Here is a 15,483-nt window from a genome sequence, read left to right as displayed (position 1 = left end):
ATTCTCTCAAATTGCTTTCAAACATTTGCGAGAGCATTTTATCTAACCTCGTTTTCGAAAACGAGGATAGAGGTTATGAGATATGTCCATTATCGCCAACTATTTGCATTTGAGCTGGCTAACTTGTTTGAAAAGAAGTTTTGTGCAATCGCTTCATGGGCTCAAAGAAAGTCTGATTGTGACTCGAAGGCACATGTAATTATCTCTAAGTGGATGGGCATACAAATGTTCTCTAACTTTTTTTTAAAAAAAAATATTAAAACTCTTGCACTTCCCTATATAATCTCGAAAATGACACATTTGCACTTTTATATAATCTCGAAAATCACAGACTTAATTATAATTTAAAATAAAACTAATTAAGCCAGAAAAAGCTAATTAAGAAGTTATTAATTGAAGTATATACTAAAAAATGAAGAGCAAAATAAGATGGTAAAGTTTCTAAAATTTGCCCTTTTTATATGAGTATAAATATAGATTATAAATTTTATTTTCAACATAAATGAGATTTTGTATTAGTATTTTCTCATTCTTGAGTAAGTTACGAGTTTAATGCATAAATCTTGAACTTTGTGTTTATTTGGTTATCAACTTTCAAAATGGTTTAGTACATCTCCTAAATTTTCTATTTTATGTCTAATAGATTCATGAACTTTCACTTTTGTTCTTACTTCATGTTTTTTACCAATTCAAAATTTTTAAAAATTAATTGATTTGTTATATATAAAATTGAATTTTATGTTAAATGTAATCCTAAGCTTTAAATTTTATGTCTAGAAGATTCATTAATTTTTTTTTAAAAAAAATCCAAGGTTGAAAACTAAGGCCTGGTTGGTATATATATATATTTATTTATTTATTTTAAAACATATTTCATCTACATTTCTTACAATAAATTGTATTTTTCTTAAGTATAATGGTTGAATTCTTAGCCAAATTCCAAAAACAAAAATAACTTTTTGAAAGCTAATTTTTTTAATTCTCAAAATTTGGCTTGGTTTTTTAAATTATGATACAAGAAGAAATTTGGAGGTAAAAGTAGTGTCCATAAGCTTAATTTTCAAAAAAAAAAACAAAAAAATAAAATGATAATCAAACGGGGTATAAATTTGTATTTTTAAAAGCTCAGAGATCAGATAGATACAAAATTCAAAGTCTAGATGTTAAATTTGTAATTTAACCTATAAAATATGAAAGATTAGCTTCTCCATGTTTATCTCATATTTAACTAACATATATCTATCAATATATGATTTAAAGAAGGATATAAATTGAGCCACAGTTTGCAATTATAGTTATAGGTTTTAATTAACTCAACATGTATAATTTTTGCATTTCAATGGTTGGGTTTTGGCAAAATGTAGAAGAGTAGTTATCCTATGTTAGAAAAATAAAAGAAGTAATGACTCTAAGTATTATAAAAGGAGACTGCGACTTTAGATTCAAACCATTCCAGTTAGATACATTTTAACTTTGAATTTGTTAATTCTTGTTAAAGTTTCTTTTGTATACTCAGGTTTGAGAGTGGATAAAAGAGCGTGGGCGATACAAAAGTTTTGAGAGAATGCTATTGTAATTACGACTGAAGAGAGATTGTGACAATTTTTCACATAGTAAATTTCTCCGAGTTTGAAGTTTTTCATGTAAATTATTGTATTTTCTAGTTTTATTTTTCTCAATATTAGTTAATGAAAATTATTAATTAACCTATAAATTCAAGGGTTTAAATCGACTGATTCCTAATTATCACTTTTATCTCTGGTTTATTTATTTTAAATTAATTGAGCTTATTATATTTTAATTTACATAACAATTACTTCTTTTTTAAATATGCAAATGGAAACAAGAATGAGGAGTATATACCAAATGTAATTTCATGTATTTCAAATATAAAATCATAAAAAAGGTTTAGATTAAAATATTATGTTGGTACATCTTGAAATGTGTTCAATTAAAATCTCTTTTAATTTAGTGCATCGTATATACAAAAAAATATATATATGTGAAAGAAAAAAAAATATGAACATACTTTTATGAAATATATAATTACAAATTTATTAGGTTGATTCAATAACTGATTTCAAATATAATAAAATGAACCTAAATATTTACAAATATAACAAAACGTCGTTGTGATAGACATTGATAGACTATTATCATTAGACATTGATAGATACTTATCAATGATCAATGTATATTATCGGTGGATTGTGATATTTTGCTATATTTGAAAATATTTTTAACCATTCTTTTATTTAAAACAATTTTCATTTGAATCATTTTTAACTTAAACTTTCTTAAACCCTCAAACTTGAACAATGTTATAATGAATAATTCTTCCAAAACGAAAATGTTATAATCAATTACTCTTCTAGAATAAAATTAAAAATTATACTTTAACCAACCAAATAATTATAAAAATTTGATTCGGCATACAAGGAATGTTAGAGATATATCAATCCAATTATATCTTTAACAAAAAACCAATTAAATTGAAAAACATTCTTTATGTTTATAACAACTAATACACACAAAACCATACTCATTCGAGTATATAAAAACGCTTCTAATTTTGATGGTATGAAAATAAAATTTAAAATATAAAACTAAAACAAAAATTGAATTGAATTTGAATCATTAAAATTAAGTTTTGTAGTAATTTTGAAAAGGAAGAGTGATTTCAATTGAGAATTCAGATTCTGTTTTATGTTTTTGAGATTCACCAAGTTTGATAAATATGTGTTTGATAGACAATTTGAATTCTGTTTTCTGTAAATTATTTTTTAGAGTTCTGTGATCCAATTAGTGCAAATTCTGAAAATATTTTTTTTTATATTTTAATCTTATCTAAATTTTGAATTCTAAATTTTAAAATGCATAATTATATTAAATAAAAATAAAACATCCATAAATATAAAATGTCAGATCATAAATTCAGTTAATTTTTTTTAAAGAAAATAACATGTACTATGTAATGTATGACATTTACAAAATATTACAAAATAATAATTGCATATTATAATATATATATATATATATATATATATATATATAAATAAATCAATAATAATTTATTGTCAACTATTAGTAGGTAACTACAACTAATTTTAGAATTTATAAATATAATATCAAACACATTATAAACTATTGTTTAAATTAAAATCCAATTTATGAATCTATATTTATTTGAAAACATAAAATATAATTTTATTTTCATTGTATCAATTATTTTCAAATTTATGTTTTCAGATTCTCCCACTTAACTAACTAAAAATATAAATTAATTTCACCTTAAATAATATAAATTATAACACTCATTAAAGCCCTTCCACCATTTGCCTTAATAATGAAAAATATTAATTTATACCTTTAAAATTTGGGGATTGTATCAATTTAAACCATAAATTTAGAATTATATCCGTCTAAACCTTAAACTTTGGGTTGCATCAATTTAAACTATGAACTTTGAGATTTGTATCAATTTAAATCTCAAATTAATAGTTATATCAATTTAAACCTCAAACTAATAATTGTATCAATTTAAACCTGAACTTTCATAAGTGTATTAATTTCAACCCTGAACTTTCATAAGATATCAATTTAAATTCTGAGTATAAGTGTATTCAAATAAAATATAATAAAGAGTTTAAATTGATACGATTATCAAAATTTAAAACTTAAATTAATACACTTATAAAAAAAATTAGTTTAAATTAATAAAGTTATTAATTTACAGTTTAATTAATACAATTTTCAAAATTGATGATTTAAATCGATAAATTGATATTTGTAATAATAATAATAATAATAATAATAACGATAATAATATAGTGCCGGTTGCGGGTTTTCAACGGCAAGGTTTGTTCCGGCCCTGATTAGGTTTTCCCGAACCCCATTTTCTGGAATATTCCTTAAAAAGAAAAAAGAAAAAAGAAAAAGAAGAAAATAATGGCTTTAAACTTGAGATGATAGAAGGTTCCAGAAACCCTAATAAAATCCCTTCTATATAACCAATCGGTTCCTCCATGTTAGATCTCGACTTCTTCTTTCAAGCTTCCGTTTACATTTTCCTCCATTTCTCTGTTTCTTCGATCTTGGATCGGCGTCTTCAGCAATGGCGGATACTGAAACGTTTGCCTTCCAGGCTGAGATTAATCAGCTTCTCAGTCTCATCATCAACACCTTTTACAGCAACAAGGAGATCTTTCTCCGAGAACTTATCAGCAATTCCTCTGACGTAACTATCCTTTCCTTTTCTTTAATTCCGTCTTTGATCTTCTTTCTATTTACTCTTCTTAGTAGATCTTTTTGTTTCAGTATGATCTTTGATTGTTATTCTGGATTTCCCTGGTTGCATTTCGATTTTACTTATACACACGCTCAACAAATTTTTAGGGAGACGTACTTTAGATTGCATCAAGATATGTTATCGTTTCTAGATTCTTCATTACTATCTACTGAATGGTTATTTGAAGTCTTGTTGGGTTGTTGGATGATTGTAGAGTTCTCAAGAATTGTGTACGCATTTGTGTCTAGGATTATGTAGACAGATAATTTTCTGAATGGGATTCTTGTAATTTACGATGTGGCATTTTATTTCAGGCTTTAGATAAGATCCGTTTTGAGAGCTTGACTGACAAGAGCAAGCTAGATGCTCAGCCTGAGCTCTTTATTCACATCATTCCTGATAAGGCAAACAATACGTTGTCGATTATTGACAGTGGTATTGGAATGACCAAGGCCGGTGAGTGATTGCTACGCATTAACTTGTGTGTATGGCTGTCTTTTTAATCTGTTTCTTATGGTATAACTCATTTGGTGAACATGTCTATGTTATCAGATTTGGTGAACAATCTTGGTACCATTGCAAGATCTGGGACCAAGGAGTTCATGGAAGCTCTTGCAGCTGGCGCTGATGTGAGCATGATTGGACAGTTTGGAGTCGGTTTCTACTCGGCCTACCTTGTGGCTGAGAAGGTTATTGTTACAACTAAACACAATGATGATGAGCAGTATGTATGGGAGTCCCAAGCTGGGGGTTCATTCACAGTCACCAGGGACACATCTGGTGAGAACCTTGGCCGAGGTACTAAGATTACCCTGTACCTCAAGGAAGATCAGCTTGAATACCTTGAGGAGCGTCGTCTCAAGGATTTGATCAAGAAGCATTCTGAGTTCATTAGCTACCCGATTTCTCTCTGGGTCGAGAAGACCATTGAGAAGGAAATCTCTGATGATGAAGATGAGGAAGAGAAGAAGGACGAGGAAGGAAAGGTTGAGGAAGTTGATGAAGACAAGGAAAAGGAAGAAAAGAAGAAGAAGAAGATCAAGGAAGTTTCCCATGAGTGGTCCTTGGTGAACAAACAGAAGCCTATCTGGATGAGGAAGCCAGAAGAGATTACAAAGGAAGAGTATGCTGCTTTCTACAAGAGCCTTACCAACGACTGGGAGGAGCATCTAGCCGTAAAGCACTTCTCTGTTGAAGGTCAATTGGAATTCAAGGCTATCCTCTTTGTTCCCAAGAGGGCTCCTTTTGATCTCTTTGACACAAAGAAGAAGCCAAACAACATTAAGTTGTATGTTCGCCGTGTCTTCATCATGGACAACTGTGAGGAATTGATTCCTGAATACCTTGGCTTTGTTAAGGGTATTGTCGATTCTGAGGATCTTCCCCTCAATATTTCTAGAGAAATGTTGCAGCAGAACAAGATCTTGAAGGTCATCCGCAAAAACTTGGTGAAGAAGTGCCTTGAGCTCTTCTTTGAGATTGCCGAGAACAAAGAAGACTACAACAAGTTCTACGAGGCCTTCTCCAAGAACTTGAAGCTTGGTATCCACGAGGATTCCCAGAACAGGCCTAAGATTGCTGAACTTCTCCGTTTCCACTCTACCAAGAGTGGTGACGAGTTGACAAGCCTGAAGGATTATGTGACCAGAATGAAGGAAGGCCAGAATGATATCTTCTACATCACTGGTGAAAGCAAGAAAGCCGTAGAAAACTCTCCTTTCCTTGAGAAGCTCAAGAAGAAGGGTTACGAAGTTCTGTTCATGGTTGATGCGATTGATGAGTATGCAGTTGGTCAGTTGAAGGAATTTGAAGGGAAGAAGCTTGTATCAGCAACGAAGGAAGGTCTGAAACTTGATGAGAGTGAAGATGAAAAGAAGAAGCAGGAAGCTTTGAAGGAGAAGTTCGAGGGGTTATGCAAGGTGATTAAGGATGTTTTGGGCGACAAAGTTGAGAAGGTTGTTGTTTCTGACCGTGTTGTGGATTCTCCTTGCTGTTTGGTAACTGGTGAATATGGGTGGACAGCCAACATGGAAAGAATCATGAAAGCTCAGGCATTGAAGGACAATAGCATGGCAGGTTACATGTCAAGCAAGAAGACCATGGAAATCAACCCTGAGAACCCCATCATGGAAGAGCTCAGAAAGAGGGCCGATGCGGACAAGAACGACAAATCCGTTAAGGACCTTGTTCTCCTCCTTTTCGAGACTTCTCTTCTAACTTCTGGCTTCAGCCTCGATGACCCGAACACCTTTGGAAACAGAATTCACAGGATGTTGAAGCTTGGATTAAGCATTGATGAGGATGCTGGAGAGGGCGATTCTGAAATGCCTCCTCTTGAGGAAGCTGATGCTGATGCAGAGGGTAGCAAGATGGAGGAAGTCGATTAAATCCGGTAGCATCTTTCTTAAGGGTTCCCTATGTCATGTTTTTGATTTACAATATATATTTTGTCATGTCATTTAGTTAGTGTATGGCTTATTAAGTTTTTTCTTCTCGGTTTCCTGATCAAGTTGCTGAGACAATTCTATTTTCACAAACATTTTGTGGCGACTTCAGTGATAGTATATTTCACTCACAATGTGTTTCATCTTTCACCTCTCCCTTGTTTTATTCCTTATTTAACTTTTGTGCCTTCAAAATTAAAATAGACCACGAGTTGAAGCTGTTTAGTTGAGTGTAGCAATGGACATGGTTTGGTTTTCAGTCTACAAGGTTGAAATTCTCATCGCACCCACATTCTAAAAGTGTATCATTTCTAATTAACTTTAGAAAGTATATATTTTGTTGATGAAAATATATTAGTCTTCATTTCTAGGGTTCATAAACGAGGAGACGAGTCATTCACTTTTTTACGGGCAGAAGTTTTAGTGAGATTTTTTAATAACTTTGCAGCACAATCCTTCGCCCTACATTGGTCGTAGATTTTCTTACATGGATATTTTAACAACTTCTGTTTAAGAATTGCTTAGAGTCAGAGTACGAATAACAACTGAGGTAATCTGGTGAATCAAAGTGGGTTTTTTATCCATCCAATTTGGGGGTCAAATGCCCTCCTAATATAGGCTATATCATTAAGGATGCTTTCATATTGTAATTCTGGTTGCAAACTGGTTTTAAAAAAATAAACAAAAAGAAGACAAGAAAATGAAGAAATTGAAGGTTTAAGTTCTATTTATAGGGTAAATTTACCTTCCAAATCTTAATTTAACTTTACAAATTAAGATTTACGATTGAGTAAATTTACATTTGAAATTCTAATTTAATCTCACAAAATTAATTTAGATTTGCAAATTTGAGTTTGTTAAAAAAAACAAAAAAGTGTTTAATGATTGTATTTTGAAATAAATAATTCAATTGTTTAATAAATTTTAGTGAGGTTTTATCTAAAACTTAAATGAGATTTTATCTAAAAGACAAACGCGACTTAGTGTTTTTTTTTTTGTTTTTTTTTTAAATTAGATTTTTTAAAAAATTATTATTATTTTATATGAATGGTAGGTTTTTAAATATAGATGCAGGGATAAAATGTAACTTTTTTTGAAAAAAAAAAACTGTTATCAGTAAACTTTTTAGAAAACTTTAGATTATTTTTAAATTATTATTTTTAACATTTTTTTTTAGTTTGTTTAGATAAAATGTGTTTCTTAGGTAGTATACATTTTTTTTTTAATTTAATTTATTTTTCTTTTTAACACGATCATTTCTTTTAACGTGATTTAGATATCTTTCTTTTTTCTTTTTCTTTTTAACGTAGATTTGAAATCTAGACAATATATAGATTTTCTTTATTCTTTTTTTTTTTTATTTCTTTTTAACTTGCTTTAGAGATTGATATATTTTAAAAAAAATTATTTTTCTTTTAAAGGTGATTCTGTATTTTATAATTGGTTTTATTTAATTTAATGATTTAAATATGATATTACCTAGCCATCAATTAAAAGGAATAAGAAAAGAAATCAAAAGTTTCTTCCATAGCACAATTTAGATAGTGAACACATATATATAGCGAATTACAGCATATTAACAAACGTAAAATAAAAAAATAAAAGATACACAAATGTAATGTCATGCTAGATGTATGGTGTTAAACATGATTCGGTAACACTTAACACACCATAGTAAAAAAGGAAACTACAATATTGTACTTATCTATTAATTTTGGTAATAATAGTGACATACATCTAACTCTATTCTTGAACTAGCAGTTAGGCTCTCTTTAAGTGCGAGACTCTCTCTATATTACTTAGACTCCTAATAATGGGTACAGTTGTGGACGAACATTTAGGCTCTTCCTAAGAGAGAGACAGAGACTCCTACTCAACACATTGTTTATCTTTCTTGGTTTCAAGTGAAGAAATAAAGGTTTTACTATTGACTTGAACTACACTCTCTATTTGAGAACAATATACACAACATTTTCCTCAAAGAATATAGAAGAAACAAATTCTCAAATTTTCACATACGGCGACCAACAATCATTTGTATCTTTCACGAAATCGCCAACCTGAGCAATCGTAATAACATCCCTTAAATACGTAGCAGAATAAATAAGGAAACTCTAACACAATTTTGACTCCCACATAAAAGGAGAAAATAATTTCGGAAAAGGAATGTCAAAATCTTGTTGATAAGGAAAGAAGATCTATGGGAACCACATCTTGAGAGAACAACAAACTATTAGAAAACTATAAGTGTTAAGACATTTCGTCTAACATCCACGGTAGAAGCACCAAGTCATAACTGAAGAAATATTGGTCCATTTTAACATTCACCCCAGAAAGAGATTAAATTGAAAAATGTTAAAATATAAAGAACAAAATTGAAACAATCTTTAAAAAAATAAATAAAGAAAAACACAAATAATATAGACACTTAATAAAGTTGTCATGAAAATATTGAGCAAACTAAATAAAACTTTATTATAAGAATATATAAAACTAATCTAATATTTTTAAAAAATAATCATATTATAAATATTATAATATGTGTAACATAGATGTCCATGATTAGTGTCCTAAAAGGCTATGTGTTATTCTACATGTTCTCCATGTATCTTGTGAATACACATTATTAGTGTCAAAAACATTCCACCTCTTACTTGCTAATTTGCCACCTTCTATATGCCAATTTGCCTACAAATAGTGACATTTGGTAGGTCTTAGAAAAGTACGCAATGGTGAGAAAATCCACTTTATATTTTCATTTTCCATATTTTCCTATTTACATAATTTCTCATATTTTGTTATGTTATTTTATTTTTTATTATTATATTATATTTTCTCTACATATGTGTTTTCATTGTGCTCCGTTATGCTTCTCAATTTTACAACACGTTATTAGCACGAGCTTATGATGTTTTCTCTTTATTATAATTAATAAGTTAAATAATATTTTGCATGTTTGATATATATATTAAATTTCTAATATAATTACAATATTTTATGATACTGCTATCATGACAAATCTTACAAAACTAGAATTTGTAGCTCTTGACATTAATGGTAACAATTATTTGTCATGGGTACTTGATGCCGGGATATACTTAGATGCTATGAACCTTGGAGAAACAATTAAAGAAGGCAATACAATATCTTGTCAGGAAAAGGCCAAAAAGCTATGATTTTCCTTCTTCATCATCTCTATGAGGGATTGAAGATGGAATATCTAATGATAAAAGATCCCAACATCTTGTGGAAGAATTTGAAAAAGAGGTATGATCACCAGAAAACTGTTATTCTTCCTAAAGCTCATCATGAATGGATGCATTTGAGGCTCCAAGATTTTAAATCAATAAATGATTACAATTATGCATTATTTAAAATTAGTTCAAAATTGTTGTTATGTTGAGAGAAAATTACTGATGTGGATATCTTGGAGAAGATCTTTTTTACATCTCATAACTCGAATATGCTCATGCAGCAGCAATATGGAGAGAGAGATTTTAAACAATATTGTGAATTAATTTTATGTCTTCTCATGGTTGAACAAAATAACGAGCTATTGATGAAAAACCATGAATCCCAACCAAATGGAACAACACCATTCCCTAAAGTGAATGCTGTGAATTTTAATAATCATGGTCAAGGTCATGGTCGTGGTCGAGGTCGTGACCGTGGCAAAGGAAGAAATAATTATTCTTTTTATGGTGATTATTATAATCATCCAAATTTCAAAAGAACCACATGAAATGATGATCATATAGGAAAAGTTCCATAAGATAAAAGTTCAAGAAATGTTGAAAAAAATGCTTCTAATGCAGTATGACTGGATACCAGGATAATGATATATTTGAATAATCCAGTATGACATATTTGGATGTGACCGACTTCTTTGAATCTCCTAAAGAGAAAGTTGGCATAATTGATGACATAGCAAGTGCTTCTTTTGATTTTGAGAATATTTAGAGTCAAGGTGTCTAAACAAAAGGAATTGCAACAATTATTTGTCATGGTATGACAGGTGATTTTGTTATGGTAACATAAGAAATTAGAAGGAATTGTGCTTAGGCACAAGGTGTCTAAGCTAGGGCTAGAGGTTGACAAAGCAAAAATAGAAGTCGTGGAAAAGCTGCCATCGTTTACAAATGTGACTACGTAGCTTTCTTGGACATGTCGGATTCTATCATCGGTTTGTCAAGGACTTCTTAAAGATCGCACATCCTTTGAACATGCTATTGGAAATCAATAGACCTTTTGAATTCGAGCATGACTGCTTGAGAGCATTTGAGACACTAAAACAAGCGCTAGTCGCAACGCCTATCCTGAGCACACCTGTCTGGTCAAGTCCATTTGAATTAATGTGCGATGCAAGTGATTACACGATAGGGGCTGCCCTAGCTTAACGCAAAGATAAAATTCTTCATCCGATTGTATATGAAAGCAAAACTCTTGATAGCACTTAGGTAAACTATATAACAACCGAGAAAGAGTTGCTCACAGTAGTGTTTGCTGTGGAGAAGTTTAGACCTTATTTGTCGGGATCAAAAGTTATTATTCATACAAATCATTTGAAGATCAAGTACCTTCTAACCCCAGGAAACTGCGCACCTGCCGTTTGTAGCCTTCTAACCCCAGGAAACTGGGGTATTGTTATTGCAAGAGTTTGACACAGAAATTGTTGATCAAAAGGGTCCTCCACAAACTGCCGTTTGTAGCCTTCTAACCCCAGGAAACTGCACACCTCACTGGCTGTGGTTGGACGGGGCCAACTCGTAACTGCCTCAATCTTTACAGGATCCATGGAGACTCATTCCTTTGACACCACTTGTCCCAGAAAGGGCACCTACTTCAACCAAAACTCACAGTTAGAAAACTTAGCATACAACTTATTTACCCTCAAAGTCTCCTAAACTTTTCATAAATGCTCCTCATGTTTTGCCTCTGTCTTGGAATAAATCAAGATATCATCGATGAAAACTATCACAAAAGTGTCAAGGAATTCCTTGAACACCCTATTCATTAGGTCCATAAATACTGCTAGAGCATTCGTCAAACCGAACAACTTTACCATGAACTTATAATGCTTATACCTCGAACGAAAAGCGGTCTTAGGTATATCATTGTCCTTTATTCTCAGCTGATGGTATCCTGACATGAGATCAATCTTAGAGAATACCGTAGTTCCCTACAACTGGTCAAATAAGTCATCAATCTTGGGAAGGGGGTACTTATTTTTTTATAGTCACTTTATTTAACTCCTTATAGTCAATGCAGAGACATAATGATCCATCCTTCTTTTTCACGAGAAATATTGGTGCACCCCACGGTGACACACTTGGGCGTATGAAACCCTTATCCAACAACTCTTGTAGTTTAACCTTAATCTCTTTCAATTCTGGTGGAGCCATTTTGTATGGAGCCTTCGAGATAGGAACTGTGCCTAGCTCTAGATCAATAGCAAAATCTATCTCTCGCTGAGGCGACACACTTGGGAGATCCTCTGGAAAAACATCTAGGAAGCCTCTTACTATTGGCTCTGAAGTCAAGGAGACCTCAACCTCTCTAGTGTCAACCACACTAGCTAGGATACCTCAGGCACCTTGGTCAAACAAACTATTGGCCTTCAAAGCCAAAATCACCTTGGGCAAGACCATGGTCCCAACCCCTTTAAACATAAAGTTGGCTTCCTTAGGAGGATTAAAAATAACCTCCTTGTAGGAGCAGTCTATACTGGCATGATGAGCAGCTAGCCAATCCATGTCCAGTATCACATCAAAATCTCGCATTTCTAAAATTATCAAGGTCACATCTAATGCATGATTCGCTATTTCTACCTGACATGCCTTTATCTTTTTACTTGCTAACATCATTTCTCCTGATGGAATGGAAACTGGCAGAGCATACTATAAGGGTTCTGATCCTTGGCATGTTTGACAAATGCTGATGATATGAATGAGTGCGATGAACCAAAGTCAAACAAAACTAACGCATAATGTCCCAAGATGAGGAACGTACCTGTCACAACTGTGTCGGACTTCTAGGTCTCACGTCGAGTGGGGGAAAACACTCTACCCTATTGTTGTTGACGGCTTGGGCCTCCCTGATATGAGCTCACAGGCTAGCCCCTGTTTTCAGACGCATTCTCCTTGGGAATTTCTCCAATATGTGCCCCATCTAACCACACCAAAAACAAACTCCAGAACCGATTAGATAGTGTCCCCAATGGCGTCTGCCGCAAGTCAAACAGACTAGCTTATCTTCTCTAACAGTTATAGCTTGAGAGCCCTGCTATCCCTACTGACGCGGAGCATTACTCATATTCTAGTTCTTTTACTGAGGCTCTGAAGCCCTCGCCTCTATCTTCCTTTTCTGTCCTACAGAGATCCCAATTCTGAACAACTTCCTATACTCTTTTCCTCCTTGGGAATCAATGTCGATCCTCACGGCTGCCCGTAATGCCGCGTCATAAATTTTGAGGTTAAGGGCATGAACCATACCTTGTAATCTCCTCCTTAAGTCCTGAATGAAACTTTATGTCCTCATCGCCTCAATGGCTACCAACTTAGGGACAAAATGAGACAACTTATCAATTTCTTCCTCATATTCCTCTACCGACATAACCCCTTGCTTCAAATTCAGGAATATAACTTGTTTGTTATACGGAGTGTTGGCCAAGAAATATTTTTTGTAAAAGCACTCCTTAAAATGATCCCACGTTGCAAGTCCTCCACTCGTATCGACCATTTTCTCTGCTGAACGCCATCAAATCTCTACGTTGTCTGTCAACATAAAAACTGCACATCGGAGCTTGTGCTCCTCTAAACACCTCATGTAACGGAAGATCATCTTGATAGAGGACAACCACATCTCTACCCTTGTAGGATCCTTCAACGACCCATCTAAGGTACGGGGGTCAAACTTCCTGAAATCTCTCAAGTGTTTAGCTTCAAGGGACAGGTTCTGCATGTTCTAATTCTACAACTGGGTCGGCAACACCTGAACCGGTGGTATCGATTCCTGTTGAGTCTGATTTTGAATGGCCTACCCTGCCATTGCATTGCGGATCAAATCCTGTATTCTCTCCATTAGGGATGATGCAATAACTTCCCGATTCTTACTTCCATTACCTTCTCATCAACTTGAGTCGTCGGTGGGTTTGGAGCTATCGAGACATTCTAACTTCCACTGGCTCCCTCTTTCTGCACCCCTGATGGGAGGGTCCTGGACTTATGAGTCTTGCACTTAGGGGTCCCGAACCTCTCCTTTAACTATCCTCTTCACTTTGAGCTTAGGTGCCATGTCTGGACATGTACTTAAAGATCAACTCTCACTAGATCCCTTATCAAGAAAGCATGTTTGCTAAGGCATTACAATAACTATCCTTATACATTACATAGTGAAAACTTTTACTAGTAAAACATACCTAGCTATGACGAGGAATCCGTTACTGGGCCATAGGGACTATCTAGACTTACTTAGCAAGTCAATCTTCAGAACCCTAAACATGGACTCAAGCTAGGTTGTTATAATAAACAGGCATGCATGAAATTCTAAACGACATTCTATCATAATTTAGTAAAAACCCAAATAAATAACGTAAATTAAATAACCTAAATCAAATTAAATAACCAAAATTCAAGTAGCAGGGTACCCATAAAATCATAAAAAAAAATCTAGAAATTTTTCTTAAAAATCTAAAATGCGAATACCAAAACCGCAAGTTCCAAATGTCAAAACTAGGGATTTAAAACATAAAATCTTGAAAACATGAGCGAAAGCATATAGCTGGTCCCAGTAGCTCGGTCACGGATTCGGCTTGTCATTCGCCGCCACGTCCTTACCCTTACCTGAAAAATTAACATGAGAAAGGATGAGTATAAATACTTAGTAAGTAACCCCACTGTCGGGGTTCAACTAAGCATCTATGTCCTCTAGATGCCATTCTCGGGTGGGACATACATAATCCTATAGTTTTTATGGAGCGACAAATAAATGAATAATTGAATCTATTTTACTGTAGCTTAACAATACCCACAACCTCTAAAGAATCTGAAAGGAAACACAACCTTTGGTGGATCCCGAAGGAAACACAAACCTCTGGCGAATCCCAAAGGAAACATAACCTCTGGTGAATCCCGAAGGAAACACCACCTCTAGTGAATCTCGAAGGAAACACAACCTCTAGTGAATCCCGAAGGAGACATAATCTCTAGTGAATCCTGAAGGAAACACAACATTTGGTGAACCTCGAAGGAGGTCACCACCCCTAGTGGGTAACTAACTATCGGTAAGGATAACTATTACTATCATAAATATCACATGCGTCATAAACATAGTCCCACAACATGCAAATAAAATCATTATGTTCACAATCCGTCCAACCAATCATAAAAATAACTATAACATTGTCCATGCTAGCATTCATAACATTTTGCATACATAATCTGGACAACTCATTTAACCTCATGTAATTCAATACAGTCAACCTCAGAATCCTCAAACGAAAGCTAAAATTTCATTGCTTGGCACCCAGGCAGTTCCAATAGTAAGATTACTTACCTCAAAATTTAAGCTCAATCAAACAAATTTATCCTCTTCCTTGCCTAAAAGGAATATTGAATGGAACTCTATAGTCAAAGTCAAAATTTAATTTCAAACCTAAAAATATAACCCAGTAAAAAATTTGCATTCATTACATCCAAAACACTTACCCGAATTATTTTCTTAAGTTAGAACTACCCTCGAGCATTGAATACG

At 33.1% G+C, this 15,483-nt stretch overlaps 1 protein-coding gene and 1 pseudogene across 1 annotated transcript; both read left to right on the top strand.

Annotated features, from left to right (window-relative positions):
• The first annotated feature begins 3,912 nt into the window (after positions 1-3,912).
• LOC120071074 (heat shock cognate protein 80-like) lies at positions 3,913-6,882 on the top strand. The gene is made up of 3 exons (XM_039023101.2): positions 3,913-4,237; positions 4,603-4,744; positions 4,841-6,882. Exons 1-3 carry the CDS (start codon positions 4,115-4,117, stop codon positions 6,673-6,675), a joined length of 2,100 nt encoding a protein of 699 aa, XP_038879029.2. The 5' UTR covers positions 3,913-4,114; the 3' UTR covers positions 6,676-6,882.
• A 2,861-nt stretch (positions 6,883-9,743) lies between these two features.
• LOC150038122 (uncharacterized) lies at positions 9,744-10,474 on the top strand (annotated as a pseudogene).
• The last annotated feature ends 5,009 nt before the right edge of the window (positions 10,475-15,483 follow it).

The sequence above is a fragment of the Benincasa hispida genome, chromosome 2 (genome assembly GCF_027475165.1).
Source record: "Benincasa hispida cultivar pf3 chromosome 2, pf3_genome.v1.1, whole genome shotgun sequence".
NCBI lineage: Eukaryota > Viridiplantae > Streptophyta > Magnoliopsida > Cucurbitales > Cucurbitaceae > Benincasa > Benincasa hispida.
Note: the sequence above shows the minus strand (reverse complement) of the source record. Positions and strands in the feature narration are given on the sequence as shown.

What these genes read in the sequence shown, in the direction of transcription:
- LOC120071074 (XM_039023101.2), top strand. Translation starts at nt 4,115, where the DNA reads ATGGCGGATACTGAAACGTTTGCCTTCCAGGCTGAGATTAATCAGCTT. An exon ending in TTATCAGCAATTCCTCTGAC is followed by an intron (nt 4,238 to 4,602) that starts GTAACTATCCTT and finishes ATTTTATTTCAG; the next exon opens with GCTTTAGATAAGATCCGTTT. An exon ending in TATTGGAATGACCAAGGCCG is followed by an intron (nt 4,745 to 4,840) that starts GTGAGTGATTGC and finishes CTATGTTATCAG; the next exon opens with ATTTGGTGAACAATCTTGGT.